This window comes from Malaya genurostris, chromosome 3 (assembly GCF_030247185.1).
Source record: "Malaya genurostris strain Urasoe2022 chromosome 3, Malgen_1.1, whole genome shotgun sequence".
In the NCBI taxonomy this organism is placed as follows: domain Eukaryota; kingdom Metazoa; phylum Arthropoda; class Insecta; order Diptera; family Culicidae; genus Malaya; species Malaya genurostris.
In genome coordinates, this window is record NC_080572.1 from 236121205 (window position 1) to 236141339 (window position 20135).

A 20135-nucleotide genomic window follows, 5' to 3' on the forward strand; every position below is an offset into this window, starting at 1 on the left:
TGTTACAAACAACGAACTGATTAAACTGTAATTAATGCTACATGCTACCGCCAACCTATTCACAACAGCAGTTTTCCTTTGTTTGCTCTACGTACTACTAGCAAAGCTAATGAGTTTTTAATGAACTCATGGTAATTTGATCAAACATTACTCTCAGTTTGATTTGATGATATTCATTTATTAAAACACCACACTCGAAAAAACCAAACCATGCAATCGAACCGTCGGATGTGAAAACCATGCCAACAACGAAATTGCATGTTTTATTCATTTCATTTCGATTAGGTTTATTTTTCGTTGTTGTTGTTATTATTGTTGCTGTGGTTGATGTTCATTTTTTCGCTTATACGGCTTATACGAACGACTGCAACAACAACAAAAATGAGGCAACACGAAATCAAAACCAAATCGCTTCGCCGAACTGCGCACAGTTCAATTTTGATTTGCTCCACTCGATTAATTTTAATGCTTGTATTTTGACTCTGGGTGATTCTGGGTCCTACGAGCGAAGGCAGAAAGAGAAAGCCAAAGAGCAGCCAGAGGGCCCTCTCAACGGCAACGCAAATCGATGCATTTATTATCGCAAATAAAAGATTATGAACAATAAATTTGTGCTTAGCAGCGCGTCGCCGCATTGTGCAGAGAGGCAACGCCCGATCAGGGGGCAGCGAAAAAAAAAACAAAACGGGCACGATGGGATGTGGATCAGGATGGCAGGGGAGATGAATCGAATCCGAGTAAGTGTGTGTGTGTTCTGTTGTTTAACGATTGTGAATATAAATGACCTATCCATCATCTTGAAAAGTACGGTTTGTGAATTAGAGGTTTTTGTTAGCAGATCGAATTTCGGTGAATGATTTCGATTTTACGGTTGAAAGGATTTAATGAATTACGAAAATGATTTCTGGATGAATATTAAAAAAAACACATTTGCTATAAACTTTGCTGAGAATAATAACAACATCTGTCTTAATTGGAATTAAGCGTACCTAAGTCGTATAGTGAAACACTGTCGCATTTGGTTCGTTGGAAGGTGAAATAAATAACTGTTTACAAGTTCTTGTTTCATGCCGCCCCGTAGTTCAATCTTTACATTTAGTACAGCCTGACTGCTGTGATTTGGTTGCTCTAACCGTACTTTGATCGACCGTTACCAAAAAAAAAATGGTCGCCAACTAGCTCTGAAACGGCTCAACCGATTTTCACAAACTAAGATTCAAATGAAAGGTCTTATAGTTTCCTAAAGGTTGGTAAAACATTTTATCCGGATCCGACTTCCGGTTCTGGAAATAAAGCGTGATAAGTGGAAATTAACCAATTTCGTTAGTATTTTCTCACGAACGATGATCAAAAACAGGTATAAATCCCATAAAAGTGTTTGATAAATTCTTCTAGTTGCAGAGCTTGTTAGTTTGTGGGCATAAAACTTATTTCGGCACTACTGATCCCCCCTTTTCCTGTTCCGGAAGCACCGAAAGTGGTGAAGAAAAACTCCAAAAATAGAATTTTCTTCGATTTCTCTGCGATGCTTGAACCGATTTTAACAAATCTTGATTTGAATCAAAGCTTATCTTTAAAGCTACTGTGAAATTTCATTCGGCTCCTACCTCCGGTTTCGCAGTTACATGGTGATGAGTGTCAAAGTTTTCAACTCGCCATATAGAATGACAATATGTACGGATCGCCGAAAGCCGTTTCGCCGAATGGGCCACTTCGCCGAATGTCATTTCGCCGAAAGGGTCATTTGCTGATTCCTGCAATTGTCTTAATATTATAATTGGAATTGATTTAAAATAAACACAAATGAATGAAAATACGTTAACGCCCGTTTTTTGACCTACAACTGTACCTCTTGAATTAAGATTGATTCTTGTACTCTGGAATAAAGATTGATTCATAAACCTCAGGACGGAGTTCCCAAGGAAACTTGTTGACTATCAGTCACTAAGCATCAAATCAATTGCATAGGTGTATCTACCAAGCAAATGTATGTGGTATTTTTCGTTTACTAAGTGAAAAAATATCTGATGCGGCTTCGCCACATCGATTTGATTCGTGTGCTGTCCGACCTCGCTCCCGCTCGTTCGGACCTAACTAAAGTAAAGAAACCTAGCTTTGAGTAGACCAGGCAAAAGAGGCGGTTACAGGTTTGTATGCAAGATGCCACCGCTTGCGACGAAACGGTTACGGATGTCTGCTACTGGTGTGTGATATTGGTAAAAGAGGGCGCTGCAGTTGATAACAATTGTAACAATTTGTGGGTCAGCTATTCCGGTCACCAGAATCCGGTTTGCGGAAGAATGGAAATGGAGATTAAAACTTGCAAAAAGGATCTCACTCACTTTTCTTCAAGATTGCCAAATCGATTTTCACAAACTCATAGGTTCAATAGAAAAGTCTCACAGTTTCACTCCGAAATAATAAATTTGTTGTGGATACTACTTCCGGTTCCAGAACTACAGGGTTAACAGGATTTGTAGAGTTTGTTAGATTAAGTACGAACAAACTTTCCTATTTCTATTTAATGAACCGTTGTTTTTACGAATTCCTCAGTAATATTCAATATTTCAGTCCTATTCACGTACAAGCTTTACGTGGCCGAACGAGCAATTTTTTTGTGAGTTTAAATTATTTTTTATTGGATCTCGTTGTCACCCTTTTTCCTGTGGGAGAGAAGCTTCCTTTTTTCAGCCTATGAGGATTGAGGGGTACTTTGTTCGCGGCTCGTCAATGTTGTTGTTGTTGTTTTTGCTTTCCTCATATAGAAAGGTTTGGATCCAACTTCCGGTTCCGGATTTATATGGTGAAATGTGAAAAAAGCGAAAATAAAAGCACCAACTTTTCTCGGAGAAGGCTAAACCGATCTTCACAAACCTAGATTCAAATAAAAGATTTTATGATCTCAGAAAAGACTGGACCGATTTTGCTCACACTAAACACAAATGAAAGGCGGCCTGAAGGCTGTTGAATGTTTTTGAAATCGGATACTTACTTTTCAAGTTCTACTGTGCCTGGCTATCGTCAGCGACAGGCCCTTTCACTACCAGAGGCAGATTGTTACGGAAAATCAAACCGCAATTGTTTTTAACGATTTGTTAATTTTTAGTTGGTTTGAAGTAAAGTCGCCATAACTAAGTTACAATGACTGAGTGGAAACATATATTGAAGCACCCAAATGAATGAGGAACGCTCAAAAAAGATGATTTTTTTGGAAAAAGATACGTTCCTAGGCAGGACTTGAACCTGCGTTCTAAAACAATCCGTGTATACGCGTTTTACCATTACAAAATCCCTGAATTTAATTCGGATCTGACTTCCGGTTCGAGTATTATGCGGAAAAATGTACAAAAAAATTATATGACCACTAACATTTCTCGGCGATGACTAAACCGATTTTCACAAAATCAGATTCAAATGAAAGATTTTAAAGTCTTATGAATAAACCCTGAGCCTCATCTTGTTCTGACTTTCGGTTCCGGAATTATGGGGTGATTAGTGTGAAAATTCCAATTTCAAATTACTCACTTTTCTCAGAGATGGCTGAACCGATTTTTACAAACTGAATGAAAGGTCTTCTGAATTTCATCTGGATCCGACCTCCGGTTCCGGAGTTATAGGATAAAGAGTGTTGAAAATTGTATAACATCACTTAAAGAGGCGAAACAAAAATCGTAAAAAAAAATCCAAACTTGCCTCAAAACTACTCCAATCCGTAGCCATTATCAGTATGCATTATCAGTAGACGGCCAAACAAACCAAATCCGGTTATCCTGGTTCCCGGTACCCGATTCCGAAGGTACCAAAAATAGTAATCATATTTTCCAAAATGGATCTCACTAACTTTTCTCAACGATGGTTTGACCGATTTTCACAAATTGAATGAAAGGTCTTGTGGTTCCATACGGAATTTCATCCGGATCCGACGTTCGGTTCCGGAATTACAGGGTAAAGTGTGTGAATAACAAGCGTAACAGAAAACGTAAAAAATGTCTAAATCGGCCTCAAAAAAAGTTATCTTTTTCGCAGTTCCAGTGCAAGGTTTACCGTAGTGAGCAAGTTGTTCATAAAACTGACATGTAATCAGCTGATTCTCGTAAGTTACCAGCGATATACAAGGATGTCTCCCATCCTTTCCAAAAACCACGTAAGATAGATTTGCCTCATGTAGTCCCATACGTAACACAGGTACGTTTTGGCATTCATTTAAAATGCCTTACTCTTCACTATACGGGGCCGGGTGCCAATTAAAAGTTTCAAAAATAACCGCGTAAACTTTTTCTGTCATTCTTCTTTCAATTTGAACGATAATAACTCAATCATATGTTGATGGAATGACATAATTTAACAACCAATCGATTCGGAAACAATTTATACGCGTTTCTCATCGCTTATTCTCATGTGTTTTATTTTTTTAAATACTTATTTATTGGAATATGAGTTAAAATTAAATTATTAAGATTTAAATTGGGTGTTCAGCCACAAGTGGTGACTTTTCAGCCCTAGAATATTCTCATGTGTTAGTGATTCGTTTGCGGTGCTTTCAATGAAAGTATTCTGCTTGGTTGTTTGTAGTTCTCTTTATTGTATACACTTCTTTTACTAACTTAAATTAAATTATGAATTTAATTTTCCAATGCATATTCTCAGTCTCCTGACTGGTAGTGAGCCCAATTTGTTCACATCCATCCGAATATGGCGATTCGCCAACAAAAAAATTGTTCTGGTAAAATAATAATGTGTAATTTTATTGATCTAACACAAATATCTGGTTTTGCCTCTTTCGGTACAGCATGGACTACATTTGCTTTATACCATTCCAAAACATCTTTGGCGTAGTGACATGATGCCAAATTAGACCAGAATAGCCAGGGAGCGTCATGACTGCTTAGGGATGGTAACAATCGTTTCTTTAGGAGTTCTTCACGGTATATTACCTTGTTTACCATTCCGATAGTGATGAAGCTTTGGTTTGCTCGACCACAGTTGAATATTGCCTACCAAGCCACATTTTTTTTTGGAAAACCAGGCCCTTTTCTTCGTCCTGAAGTGCTCCTCTACGCCGTTTCGTTACATGGTAGTATGAAAACAAAGCTGCTTAAATTCTTCCAGTACATAAGTTTCTTCGTCCATTATTACACAGAACTTCATATCTTGTCGGTGATTGGAAGTATGCACAAAAGTTGGAGATATTTTTAACGTGAATACGTCTTATCCTTTTCAAAATGCGCCCTTGGAGAATGGGTAGAACTTAATCTTGAATATCTCGAGTTATACTAAACCCAACAACATAATTGTTTCTCCATGCTATCAGTAATATGATCAGCAATATATGATAAAAAATTTCAACAGTGTGAGATAACCATAAATAACTCAAAAATTTAGTTTCCTCAAATTTTTCGAAACAATAATGAAAACTCATCACGAGACTGCACGTCGAGATGAGGACTTTTCATCAACAGCAACAACAACAGATAAGTCTCTGCTATAAAATCTCAAACGCAGATTGCGCTTTCATTATCTTGTAAATCCTAATTTGGATTGATTTTTGAACTGAATTCTCAAACTATATTCAGGTTAAGAATTCAGTTTCAAAACTCAGGTTCAAAAGTTAGAACTAAGACTTTGGAGCTGAATCCTAATTGAAGATTCTGAAACTGTTTTCATGATTTTAATGTAGTGTCTTAATTCAAGTTCCGAATTCGCAGGAACAGTTCTGGAACATAATTCAAAATTCTGGAACAACATTTTAGATATCAACTCCGAACCAGAATTTCTGAACAAGAATTTAATTCCTGAATTCAGTTTCTGAATTTTATTACTGAATTTAGTTTCAGATTTCATAATGCTGAAATTAAATTCGGAACATTGGTTCTACGACTAGACTCTGAAAATGAGATCAGTCTCTCATTAAGGCTCGGAATTCAAGTTCAGTATGCAGTTCTAGAGTTAAATTCGGAATCTGGATTATAAAAATGAGATCAGTTGCAGAATTCTAGAACTTAGTACATGAGCTGAATTTTTCATCTGGATTAAGAACCAGAATTCGGAACCAGTCACAGTTTCCGAATTTAGTTCTTTAATTCAGGTTCCAATTCGTGAACGTCCAGAATTCAGGATCTGGTGTAAATAAATAAATGGTGGCAAACAACAGTTGTAATCATAGGATAAATTCTACATATCGGTTCGTTTTAGAACCAATATAATATCAGGTGTACAACTTTGCTTCCGCCGTTTTCCGATAGGTGACTGTACCGGCTGAGGCTGGTCAAAATACATTGTCATCGCCGTTTCAGTGATAGTTGCTCTTGTTTTCGTATTATTCACGGTCGAAAATGTCTGTTTATGTGCCCAATTCTCCCCATTTGCGGGAAGTTTTACTTTTCTGTTACAATTCGAAAAAAATGCAGCTGAATCGCATCGAATGCTCTCAGAAACTTAAGGTGATGCTGCTTTGAGTAAAAGAACGTGTCGGGAGTGGTTTCAACGTTTTGAAAATGGTGATTTCGATGTCGAAGACAAACATGGTAGTGGCAGAGAGAAAACCTTCAAAGTTGAACAACTAGAAGCATTGCTTGATGAAGATTCGTGCCAAACCCAAGAAGAGCTTGTCGAATCGTTGGGAGTGAGTCAGCAAGCCATTTCAAAACGTCTCAAGGCCCTGGGTATGATTCAGAAAGCAGGAAACTGGGTGCCGTACGAGTTGAAACCGAGGGACATCGAGCGCCGTCTATTTGTATGTGAGCAACTGCTTCAAAGACAAAATCGTAAGGGGTTTTTACATCGAATCGTAACCGGTGGTTCGATACGGTAATCCTAAAGGCAGAAAATCACGGGGAAAGCCCGGGCATGCTACTTCGTCGAAGGCAAAACCGAATATTCACGGTGCTAAGGTTGGTGGGATCAGCTCGGTGTGATTTAATACGAGCTCTTACAGCCGGGTGAAACCATCACAGGAGATCGATACCGAACGCAACTGATGCGCCTTAGTCGCGCGCTAAAAGAAAAGCGGCCACAATATCAAGAGCGACATGACAAAGTCATCCTTCAACAAGACAATGCTCGGCCTCACGTCGCAAAACACACCGTATTCCCCAGATGTCGCCCCTTCTGACTTTCACCTATTCCGTTCGATGGCACACGATCTGGCAGATCAACATTTTCAATCCTTCGAAGAGTTGGAAAAATGGATTGCCTCATGGATAGAGTCAAAAGAGGACTCCTTTTTTCGAGCCAGGATCCGAAAATTGCCGGAAAGATGGGAGTTATCGCTATCGACGGACAATACTTTGAATAATACATCTGTAAGCACTTTTTCGGAATGAAGCTTTTAAATTTGGAAAAAAACGGTGGAAGCAAATTTGTACAACTGATATTTCCAAGGAAATATGTAAATTTTGTCTGTACTGAGTATGTAAATCTACAAATAAAAATCAAATGTAACATTGTTTGTTGTTTTATTTTACCTTCATTTGTTCAGCGTTATTTGTGTGGTAGAATATGTTTGTCGTCAATAAGTCATACTTTAGTATAGATGCACCAAAATGCAGCAATTTTAAAAGCAGTAACAGTAACAAAATTCACACAATCAACTAATACGAACGATTGTTGATATTCGAAAGTGTGGGAGAAGTATGTCAGTTTAGTTCATTTCCACGTCCTCCAGTTATGTCTCAGACATTAGCCACCCGCCTTTTAATTTTCTAGTCACAATACATACCAACAGATCTGCTCTTTTCTGAAATATTTGCTTCACCATCGCATCCTTCTGGTGATTCCTGATTTGGTGATTTATTCCGCTCCCAGCCTTCCTGGCTGTTGTAAAACGTGTAACGAAAGGTTTAGGGCAGTGGACAGTGCGTGCAGGAAAACCGAGCTGTTTTTTAAGTTTTCTTCACATTGTTAAAGACGAAAAAGGGGTAAAATTTTTAAGAACTGCTTTCGATGAATTGAAAATTTAAGTTTGCATCAATTACAAATGCAGTTGATTCAATTCTGTAAAACCCCTTCTTAATCCACCTAGTGGTGTGATAATGCCTTTCTCTTCTTTCATAACAGTCTCATGAAAATATATTTCATACTTTTATTAAATAATTTCGGATACTAATTTTGACACCAATTGATTCAGATTGATTAGAATAGTTCACAAAAGCATGCTTCAGTGTTTATGTCACACAGTCAGCATCATTTTTCCAAACTAGTGCTTACATTTGCGTTGCCTATTCGTATGAGAAAAGTTATGCTAATCTAAAAAACGAGTGACATTTTTTTCACATTTCTGGTATATATCACCCTGTAATTACTGAACCGGGAGTCGGATCCGCATCATATTTCGGAACTTTGTATGGGACCATAAGACCTTTCATTTGAATCAAGTTTGTTGAAATCGGTTTAACCATCCCAGAGTAATGTGAGTGACGTTATTTTCACATTTTTATTGCATTATTTTCACATTTTTTATGCATATCACCCTGTAGCTCCGGAACCGGAAGTCGGATCCAGATGAAATTCAGGAACTTTTCATTTGAATCTAAGTTTGTGAAAATCGGTTAAGCCATCTCCGAGAAAAGTGAGTGACATTTTTTTAACATTTCTTATGCATTACTTCCCACTTTTTGGTGCATATCACCCTGTAGCTCCGGAACCGGAAGTCGGATCCAAATGAAATTCAGGAACTTTTCATATGAATCTAAGTTTGTGAAAATCGGTTCAGCCATCTCGGAGAAAATTGAGTGACCTTTTTTTTCACAATTTTTGTACATATCACCCTGTAGCTCCGGAACCGGAAGTCGGCTCCAGATGAAATTCAGGAACTTTGTATGGGGCTATGAGACCTTTCATTTAAATCTAAGTTTGTGAAAATCGGTTCAGCCATCTCGGAGAAAAGTGAGGTTGGATGGTAAGCTGTTAGCTGCAGCTGGTGTACTTTGTTCTATAGGGGATACGTTGGATGGTTTCGTTGAAGGAGATACTTCACTGTTGTTGGTGACTGTCACAGGTGTACTGGGGTTGGAGTGAAGGAAGCACCGTTGTCCTTTGGTGTGGTTGTCTCCTTGTCCAGTTTATCACATGGCTTACCGTAATGAACAGCTTTTTGGCATGTGGCCTTCTGATTGTCATAGGTAACAAGTGATTTGCACGGGATTTTTGTATCCTGACAGAAAGTTACATAAGAAGGTATAGGCCTTTTCAAGTGCATGCGTAACCAACGTACGCCATTTAGAATACCGGGGAAAAAGTTCACTTGTCTTTTTCGATAGAGAGAATCTCTCCGTATTGGGACATAGTTTTACGAATATAGGGATCGATGACGCTTGAGGGAAGATCATGCACACGCACTTCTATGGCACTATCTTCCATATATACTGGAATGTTGTACTTAATGTTCTCGTGCTCCACATAGTGCACATAGTTATTGTCTTTTGTGAATTGAATTGTATCCAAAGACTTCTGAACCTACGACTGCTGATACATCTTGAAACCATGATTGATTCAAATCAATGGAATAACACTCGAAGGAAATGTCACAGAAGATAAAAATAAAACAGTTTGGCTCACTCGCTGCGATACCAATCTTTGCGTAAGCCGAAAAATATTCCCAGTTCAAAGATCAATGTTACAAAATCGACAACCGTTTTGTCAAGCATCGCCGTGAACACAACCATCAAGGTATCCAAAATTGTATGCACAAATTACGAGAACCGCGATAACAAAATCTGTAATCCTGCCTCCCTGTGAGTTTTGGGAGGACAGAGCGATGACAAATGATGATGACACTTTTTTCTTTTCTCGTTCCGGTGAATAACCACCCGAAAAATTGTCATTCAAACATGCGTCAATCAGCATCGACATTTGTGTCCATTATCTGCATACCGAGGACAGGGGCCGGCTCTACGTATGTATGCTAGATAATGAAGATAGCGGACAGACCGGTATCTCTACTTACTGTGTTCGAAGTGTGAAGGCGGCGCTAGTGATGCTCGAAGGAAGATGCAATCCCTTGATGATTTCCTGCCACAGCTTTTTGTTGATCACGTCCACCAGTCCACCGCGGGCTATCACCAGGTTGTACAGTTCGTACAGATCCAGCACCGACTTGGCCATGATGGGCAAACGATTGATTGGAGTTCCTGTAAAGAAGCAGAAACGGGGGAAAAAAATCAATGTAATTAACATCTTTCATTGAAAAATTAATTTTCTCTCTGGACGGTGATCCTAAGAGAAGATCATCTGTGTTGCTACGGAATACACTTCTTGCGCCGGATCAGATTGTGTGTGTGCGGAAGCGGGGAGCCGGTCTAACAAAATTGAAAAATGTTCGTGCCTTTTAGCTTTCCTCTCCCCCGCACGTCTCATCCGTGACACGAAAAAAAGCATCTATTTTTATTAATATTTGTCTTTATTATGCTAACTTCTCGAGCGCAGAATATTTATTCTCGAAAAGAAAAACACATATCTGACAATCAATTTTGACATCTCGTCTCTTCACCCGCACGTCGTCTTCATCTGCATTTTTTTTTGTACCAGAAGAGTCAGTCAGCTACCGAACAGTAGCGGCTTCTCTGAGTCCCCTCTTCATGGGGGAGAACACGCGGCAGGTTGGAGGCCGGATTGGATGGGGTTTTCCGAAGGGAAGAGTTGAAAAATGTAGATGATGAATATTTTCATAAGTTAACTCGTCTCGCTTACTCCTACTGGACGAGAACCGGGTATCGAGTCGTTCGGTAGAGGTACTAAATTTATTCCTTGATGGATCTGGACTCCGAAGATAGCATGCCGAGTCACTCCCCCTTGGGTTTCCGTAGCGAATGGGGAGGGGAAAAATATTTAAATTACATACACTGACCAACGGTGGCATTTATCAGGCGTTCGACAGCGAAATTTGTTCTTTTAATGTACACTGTCTGGTGAAGAAATTGCCGCGTAATTGCCGAGCGACCGGATTCAAGACCTATGCATAAATTATGCTCTCCGACCATTAAATTCGGTGGAACCGAACAAATGTGTTTCGTCTCATACTAATCTATCAATTAACGAACTTCCGCCGAAGAGACAGACTCGGCCAGACGGAGCGAGTCAAAATATTGTTCTTTTATATTTATTTATTTGCAGCGCAAAACAAAGGCATCGTACGCAGTTCGGTTTCAGGTTCGGCTTGATGGAAAAGGGGCGGATCGATATTTTCAGCAGACGCCAAATTAATTTGCCATTCCATGACGGGTGTGTAACCAATTCGTTCGGTCCCGGATTGACCGTTTTTTGGTTGTTGTTGTGGTTGGGATAGTCAAGTCCCGATTGATTTTGTTTTCTGTTGAGTTCTGTTTGTTTTTTCAAACAGCAACCCCAATCGATTTGTCTGTTTTTGTATCGAATATTTTCGGATGTTACAGTGCGAGTTGCCATTTACGGATCCGAACTCACCACCACCGAATGGGATGTTTCCACTATGGTTGAATCTTTCGTCTAACGATGGGTACGGGTCTAGAAAATCATCTACGCATACCCAAATTAGTTACTCTTTTTTGTCAAAATTTACGAAATTTAATGGAAGACGAATAGCAACTGTTTCCAGGCAAATTTGTCCCACGAAAAATAATTATTTAAAATAGTTGGCCATAACTGCCTGAAGTGTCAACGTTCTTTTTTTAACAGTGAATCAGGAAAAAAAAAACACTGATTTTTCGACACTTTCCTGTGAAATTCGACCATTCGAGAGCCCTCCAGAGAAAAGTTAGCGTCGTTGAAGTACAGTAAGAATATTAAAGGTCCAAGGTGGCTACCCTGCGGAATTCCGAACGATATGATCAGCTCAATGGAAACGAAGTCGCTAATTTTCACTGCAAAAGGACGATGCATAATCTGAAATGATTGCAACCATCAGAAGATGTTCGAATCGAATCCAAATCTTTCCAATTTAGCAATCGTGACATCGTGGTTAATTATTTCGAAAGCAAAGAAAAATCAGTGCGAAAAGCCTCTGTTCATAAACCTTTTGACCTATTATCATTCTGGTAGGACATAACTCACAAAAAGTTGGTGGTTGTGGAGCCCTTAGGCAGAAAGTCATGTGAAGAATCGACTATGTATTGCTTGCAATGATTGAAAATTGGAATCAGAATAATATTTTCAAACAATTTGGGAACTACACTAATAGATGTGATGCAACGATAGTTGTTTGCAGTTTTTGGCCACCTTACTTATAGACTAGGAACATAAAAGAAGCTTTCCATAAAAGTTAGGAAAACTTTTTTAGACAGTGACAAGACATGATAACTGCCGGTAAGCTGTTAGGGCAAGAAGAGGTAGAAGCAGATTTCTCTGAACTGTTACACAAAGCTGAATCTAGATATCCATTTTCGACATCTTCAATCCCATCAATTCCTGAGAATTCGGTATGTATCGTCTATTCAATCGATGTTCTTGAGTAGTTAATTTTCTCTTATCTTGCAGTGCAATAAAATGTTTGTTTTTAAACTCATTTTCAATCAGTTTTTTTCAACTCCAGTGCTTAAATTTAGAATTAGGATTCGCTTTAGTACTTGTTATAAATAATTAAAAAACATCAATCTACAAGTTAATTAAACTTGGTGCTTCCTTTCTCCATCGATGTTTCAACCAATACTGAGAATAATATACACCCTCAGGCTCGTCCGCTCGACCCTCTCAATCCCCCTCATCTTCATCGGAACTAACGCGATCCTTATGAAGTAACTAATCTTCTTGCTCCCCACCATTCCCCATCTCTCCACCATCTTTGAAGTCAGTTAATGAGATCTTTGGCTGCTTTTAACATGATACTTAGCACCAAGAAACAATTATATCTGTTGGATTTTTGTAATCTGTTGATATGAAAGACGAGGAGGTTTTATGCCTGCTGGAGAGAGATTGTGGATTTCAGCTATAACAGACTTTTCCCTGTTCCAAAAAAAAATAAAAAAAATACTGAAGACTGGAACTTTACAGGCTCACTAGCGCCGTCTATGAGATAATAAAGGGATTATTTGGTCAATCATTGCCTAAGTCTTGCAACCCTGAAACACTTTCTGCTGTTATTCAAACACTAGTGGATAGATTATCATGAAATTTGGTACTGGGCCAACTAGAGGCTTGTTCTCAACAAAAATATACAAGCACTGTTGATAAAATATATCAACTATGCTCGTAGAAGGATTTGCCTATTGCCTCGCATAAGGCTTGACATTCAGCAATTGCTGTTTCATTTGATCGAACATCCAGTAGTCACTGGGGGACATATCTGGACTATACGGTGAATGATGAATTGATTCGAAGTGTAATTCGTTCAATTTATCCAACGTGATTTTTTCTACTACAAATTAGATCTTTTTTGCCTTTGAAAGAACTAACAATGCTATGTAGCATTTCGCGTTTTCTCTATCTCAAGATAGTCGGTGAAGATTATATAAAGTAAATCCCAAAATACTGAAGCCATAACAATCCCAGCTGACTGTTGTGACTTTACACACTTTGGAAGTTGTTCATCGGCTGCAGTCTAATCGTTTTCGCAGTTTCCGGAGTAAAGTGATGGATCCATGTTTCATCCATTGTCACATATCGACGCAACAAATCTAATTTATCATTAATTAATCACCAAACACCGCTCCGAATCATCAACACGTTGTTGTATTTGATCAACTGTGAGTAAACGTGGCACCCTCTTTGAACACACTGCCTTATGATATCTTTACGGCCTAAGCTATCTCACGGGATTTCAATTTACGATTAGACATAACCAATTTGTAGACTTTTTAAATGTTTTTGGAGTAACCACATCAATAGGACGAGACGACCAGTACGTTCATCATTGTAGGTGCCTGTACGACCACGTTTAAATTGAGCAAATCAATAAAAAATGATTCTGCATTCCCATTGTGTTCAAAATGACTAATATTTACTCTAACGGATGTTTTTAGGAGGTTTTTTTTTTGCCCACCACACTCCCCCACACCAAAGAGCTTCAATTTGTGAAGCACCCTGGTAGTGGACGCAAACTAATCTCAGTTAAAAAAAAAAAAAATAATCTGGCAAAATACTACTAAAAGGAAGTCTTACGTTACAATAAGCTGAGATGTTTGTATTTTCATAATGAGCAATTAAACTTTATTAATAAATATTGCGGAATCCCAGTGGAATTGATTTCCTTTTAAGGGATCCACAATGATACAGGCTAACTAAAAAAAATTATACAAGAATGAATTACTGTTGACAGTTTGTAAAACAAGGAATAAATTAAGGAACTACATTAATTAAATATCTCGTTCAGTCTATGGTTAAAATGATACTTCAGTCTAGCCCGGAATAAGGCACGGCTGGATGTTCTTTGAATGTCAAGTGGAAGTGCGTTATATTTTATTGGACCAACAAAAAGAATCCTTCTTTGACCAATGTTTGTGACTGCTCGAACGCGAAGCAGGTTGTTATTACGACGTGTAGTTCGTGTAGTATGCCAGAGGTAAGATGTTATGGGTATTATCGGAGTATAACAATAAGCTTGAAAACAGTAGGGGTTTATTGAAGATGATTTTGAGACACCTGTTTTGTAGAGTTTGAATTTTTTTTAGATGAGAGCTAGCGGCGCGACCCCACACCGATACCAAATAAATGAGCTGTGAATGGATGTAAGCAAAATAAAAGTTTAGAAGTGCACGCTTAGGGACATATGACTTGACCCTCCACAAAAAACCGCAGTAGGATGCCACATGTTTTTCAATAGATTTAATATGGTGAATCCAGGTTAACGTGGGGTCAAAATATACACCCAAATATTTGAAACATTTCACTTTTTCAATAATATAATGTCCCGATTTAGGATGACGATGGATTGGTATTATTTTCCTTGTGGACCGGAAAATCATATATTTAGTTTTTATAAGATTTAAGGATAATAAATTTGCACTAAAATATTGATCTAAAATACTTCAATCGCTTTCCATTGAGTTTATAATAGCATTGATGTCATCGTTAGGATAAAATAGAGCTGTGTCGTCGGCAAATAACCGCGAAGTCCCTGTGAGTTGCAGGTTAACATACTTATATCATTAATATACAAAAGAAATAATAGTGGTCCTATATTGCTACCCTGTGGCACTCCAATGTTAATGGCAGCAAGATTGCTACAGTCGCCCTCGATGGACACGAATTGTTTTCTGTTTGTCAAGTAGCTACTGATAATAGGGACGAGTATAGCGTGATGGGTAAGTCGATGCCCTTCCACGCAGCCCACCTGGCTTCGATTCCCAACCCCGCACATAGGGTCAGAAAATTCTTCTGGACCGAAGAGGCAAATGACCTTAAGGTTAAAACCCCTATAATCGAAACAAAAAAAAACTTTTTTTTATTTCGAATGTATTTTTAAGATTTCTCCAGAATTTTGAATGAGGTGTCTTTGTAAGAAGGTTTTCATAATATGCTTTCTTGCTATTCCTTTTCATGATATCGACCTTTTTAGATATATGTAATAGCATTTGTTTAAGGTGTTGGTCCTGTGGATTTGCTTTAACACGATGGAGATAATTACATTTTTTTTACCAGTGTCCATAGACCCAAATTCATCCATGCACAATGAGAGCCTTTCATTTTAACTGTTTTTGAAATTATTCTCGTATGTTTTTCAAGTAGGGAGTTATACACATGCACTATATTTTGTAGAACAGTTTCAACGTCGTCTATGACATCAATGCAATTAATCAAATTGAAGAACTCTTGATTCAATTGACGATTGTTTTCGATAAGGTCATTGGTTCCCTCTCAACAAATAATTTAAAGGTCGTTAAGGTTAGAGAGTGGTCACTTAACTCGTTATATATTGTGTCGTTACGAATCCGGTTAGTGTCATCAAGTTTGCATAGAATATGATCAAGTATGTTGTCGCTAATTGGTCTGGTTGTAAAACAGATGTAGATGATGAAATCCATCGAATGTATAATTTTTTATTAGTCTATGCTTGATATTTTGTTTGACATATATTGCTAAGCCTCCACTAGAATTATCTCTACAAGAAAAGAATGATTTATAATGCGGCATTTCGTAGAGGGAACAATTATCAGAAGGTTTGTTTTTTCAATAGGGATTACTCTATTGTCTGAATGTTGTTTTGACAGTGTAAAGTGACGTCTCTACTCAGTATTGTTGTCGCTAATTGGTCTGGTTGTAAAACAGATGTAGATGATGAAATCCATCGAATGTATAATTTTTTATTAGTCTATGCTTGATATTTTGTTTGACATATATTGCTAAGCCTCCACTAGAATTATCTCTACAAGAAAAGAATGATTTATAATGCGGTATTTCGTAGAGGGAACAATTATCAGAAGGTTTGTTTTTTCAATAGGGATTACTCTATTGTCTGAATGTTGTTTTGACAGTGTAAAGTGACGTCTCTACTCAGTATTGTTTGGCAAACCATCATGAATAGGTTAACTCCAGAAAAACGTTTCTAACTCGTGAAAATTTATTTTAAAAATCAGTGTTCAATTAAAACGGTTTATAGCGTAAAATTCTCTTCCGTGATGAGGCGCATTTTTGGTGGAATGGATACGTCAACCAGTAAAATTACCGTATTTGGAGCAAAGATAATCTTCACGCCGCTCAAAAATTACTGATGCATCCCGATAAACGTACTGTTTGGTGCGGTGAAATCATCGGTCCTTATTTCTTTGAAAATGAGGAAGAACAACGATACAGAACCATGATCAATGATCTCCCCGTCTCTTCTCCATCTCGATGTCAACTAATTAGATCTCTGTCGTTCTTAGTCATTTCGTTCCCATATCCCCATTTTACTTCGTTTTCCGCAATATTTACTTCTCTATATTTTTTCGTTATATTTACATCACCATCATCGCCCACGGAAGGTCGCTCTAGTCATGCGGGCCACCCGCCGGGTATTCGTAGCCTGGGGGTGTTTCCCGCGGACCCACACAGACCGAGGGATGCGGCCAACGTCATCTGGAAGACTCATGATATATTCCACCCACCGGCCGGTGCCGATCGCCAGCTGAAGGTTGGATCTGCCAAAGTCGACCACTGCGACCCCAATACAACATTATCCAATCATACTATCCTAGTTTTAAGTTAGTCGTTAATAAAATTAGAAAAAGTCCTTGGCACCTTAGAGCTAAAGCAGTGTGCCTAAAAAATAGTTATATTATTGAATAAAAAAAAAAAAAAAATGATCAATGATATTTTGTTGCCAAATGTTGTTTCAATAGGATGGTAGAACTTGCCCTACTGCGGCCGAAACAATCGACTTTATGTGGATTAACAATCGACTTATGTGGATTATGATTACGATTGATATTTTGGAAACCAATATTCAACGTGTCATTGCTGAAAAACGCTCTCGAATGCTTGAAAAACGTGGTCGAAAATTAGACCTCCAGAATGACCTTTGTGAAAAATAGTCGTGGCGGCCATATGCCCGAAATCATATTTAAATGTTAAATACCAAGAAATTATCTACCAAATAAAATTTAAAAAAATTAACCATTTCATAATTTGGCATGTATTTTATTTAAATTTCAAATCAGCAAGCTTTAAAAAAAACTTTTAGCACATAGGATCCATCTGTAAGAGTGATACCAAATTGACGTTTACATCAAATTGTAAGTTCCTTGAAAATTTTTGTATGTATTGCAAGCGAATCAATTATTTTATTATCTTTTCACAACGCTTCTGGTGGAGCAGCTCTAAACTAATTGCCCGGTTCTACATTGTGGGTCAAAGTAATGACAACAAGTTCTTCAGTTTTCAAGAAAATTTCAATCGAGATTTATTAGGCCATCAAAAATGTTCCCAGCAACTTTATGTCAGGGATTATTTCCAAACACATAACAACGTTAGGGAGTCTACATACTCTTGAGCGGTGCAATTGCAAGTAGAATGCAATAGGCCTCCACAATCGCTTTCAGAATATAGTCCGGTAATTTGAATAATCTCGCAATGGAAAACTTAAAACAGATGCAAAACTTAGAACGAAACCTCTAACGCACATACGTAGGAAATTTGCATATCAGTGAATAGCATATTATTTGAATAAAAAAATTCAAATCCACTGCGGTCACCAGGACGGAACTGCAAATGCATCCGGTGGAACCTGCCTGAACGAGGAGCGTAATTTGTGCAAAACCCAACTGAATGCAATTAAAGTGCGACGAGGTAAAAAGTTGCTCGCTCGACATTTTCCTTCAGCTGATGTTGATGTCTCGAAGCTGCCCCCGCTTCCCCAACGCTTGTGTTCGTCTTTTCTACGTTTCCCGCTACAGCCCCTACACGGCCGACGATATCAAAGAGGATGAAATTGGATGCGTGCGTTGCGTACATTTCCTTCTCTAGCGAAGTAAAATGCAAAATGCTGTTTTCCTGTCCAACAACGTGAATTCCGAGAATAATTACCGAACTCCCCCCTGAACACGTCAATTGTACGTTCCGAAGCTCCAATGAATCGGCGGGACTTCACACATCTTCGATTCTGATTCCCGAAAAAAAAAGCCCAGCCCAGCGAATCGCGAGATGCAGTTTTATGGCTTTTCGTAGAACGCGTGCGTCTCGCGTTTGATGCATGCAAAGACGCGCCCGTGTTCGACCTGCCTGTTTCCGTCGATGCCTTTGAGTCAAACCAAAAAAAAACTAACTAACATAAATATGTGAGTATAACATTTATTGTCGCTTTGTTCTTTTGTTTTTTTTTTTGTTTTTTCCTCTTGCCGGCGGGTTTCTTTCTGCAGTTAGTTGGGTGAAAATTTTCCGCCTTATTCAAACTGTTCTACACAAAACTTTCACTTATATCGTTACCTTCGTCGATTCTACAACCATGTTTCGAAATGAAAATGAGTTCAACAAAGTTCTCAAACGACGAAACCCCAGTCCAGCTGGATCCAATCATTTATCAATTTCCACCACCATCATGTCGAACGTCAGGTCTAATCTCCCACCAAATGATCTACATCGTTTGATATTCCCCCACACTGGTGGCATTAATTCAGTCCCCATCGCCTCGCCTGCTACCGAACTTAGAAACGTGACAAATTCCATTAGAGTTGATCCAGTTTTTCCAGTCGGTGGTTGCACACTCCGTTTCACACACACACACACACACACACACACACACGCACACACACACACACACACACACACACACACACACACACACACACACACACACACACACACACACACACACACACACACACACACACACACACACACACACACACACACACACACACACACACACACACACACACACACACACACACACACACACACACAAGAGACGCTGGGGGACACAGTGGAAATTCGTTTCTCATTCCGTATGGCGATGCTCCGTTCGTGCTCCGCTGTCGGGTCTACTTTAATCATCGATGATAGGAGAAACGACAACAACAGAAACAGCAGCAGGAACTAACAACAGCGAAATATGAAAAGTGGGTGGATTTCCGTGATATCGGGTAAATAAATTATAACAGCCAATTTACTGCTACACGATCGCGCTGACAGAATGGAATTTGCCGGTATTTATCGGCATTCCGGCCGGCAGCTGGTCCTATCAATTATTCCACACTGGTCGGCCGAAAAAAAAAACACTTTTTGTGTAACCTAATCCCGAAAATCCCCGACCAATCGACGAATGATCCAAAGCAGCGAGCAGCGATTTTTCAGGGTGTAAAATTTGATGCTTAACATGGGCTGGCTTTAATCGCTGCACACACAACTCCCACTACTTAGTTCCGCCTCGGGACGGTGATGTATAAACAGCCGATGCAATCATTCCGAATGCCTCCAATCAACGGATCGGCCCTGGGAACAAAAGCACCGACTTCAAAATATTTGGAAAACATACAACCCCGGAGGCAATTTTCCGGGAGAATCGTTTTATGGCTCATTTGTGTGTGTACGGTTTTTTTTTGTGAGGGAAAATGGCCCCGAGAAATCGGTAGTACACAGCGGTCTGCCAGGTGGTTCATCACTTGCAGATCGTAACTCTTGAAATCTCGACGATCAGAGTGTTATTTTTCATTTCAATCAACCGCGCAATGATCGGATCGAAGAGGCTAACCGCTAACCGCTACTGCCACTCCCCCACTCCGCCACGTCGCTTCGTTCCTTCGTACCGACCGTGC

At 39.0% G+C, this 20135-nt stretch overlaps 1 protein-coding gene across 5 annotated transcripts in view; it reads right to left on the reverse strand.

Moving 5' to 3' along the window:
- LOC131434713 (protein dead ringer) overlaps positions 1 to 20135 on the reverse strand; it is a 290153-nt gene that overhangs the window by 21691 nt on the left and 248327 nt on the right. For all 5 annotated transcript variants that reach the window (XM_058601750.1, XM_058601749.1, XM_058601745.1 and 2 more), the window contains exon 6: positions 9944 to 10127. In XM_058601750.1, the coding sequence (XP_058457733.1) occupies positions 9944 to 10127 (184 nt within the window). The remainder of the gene's footprint in view (positions 1 to 9943; positions 10128 to 20135) is intronic.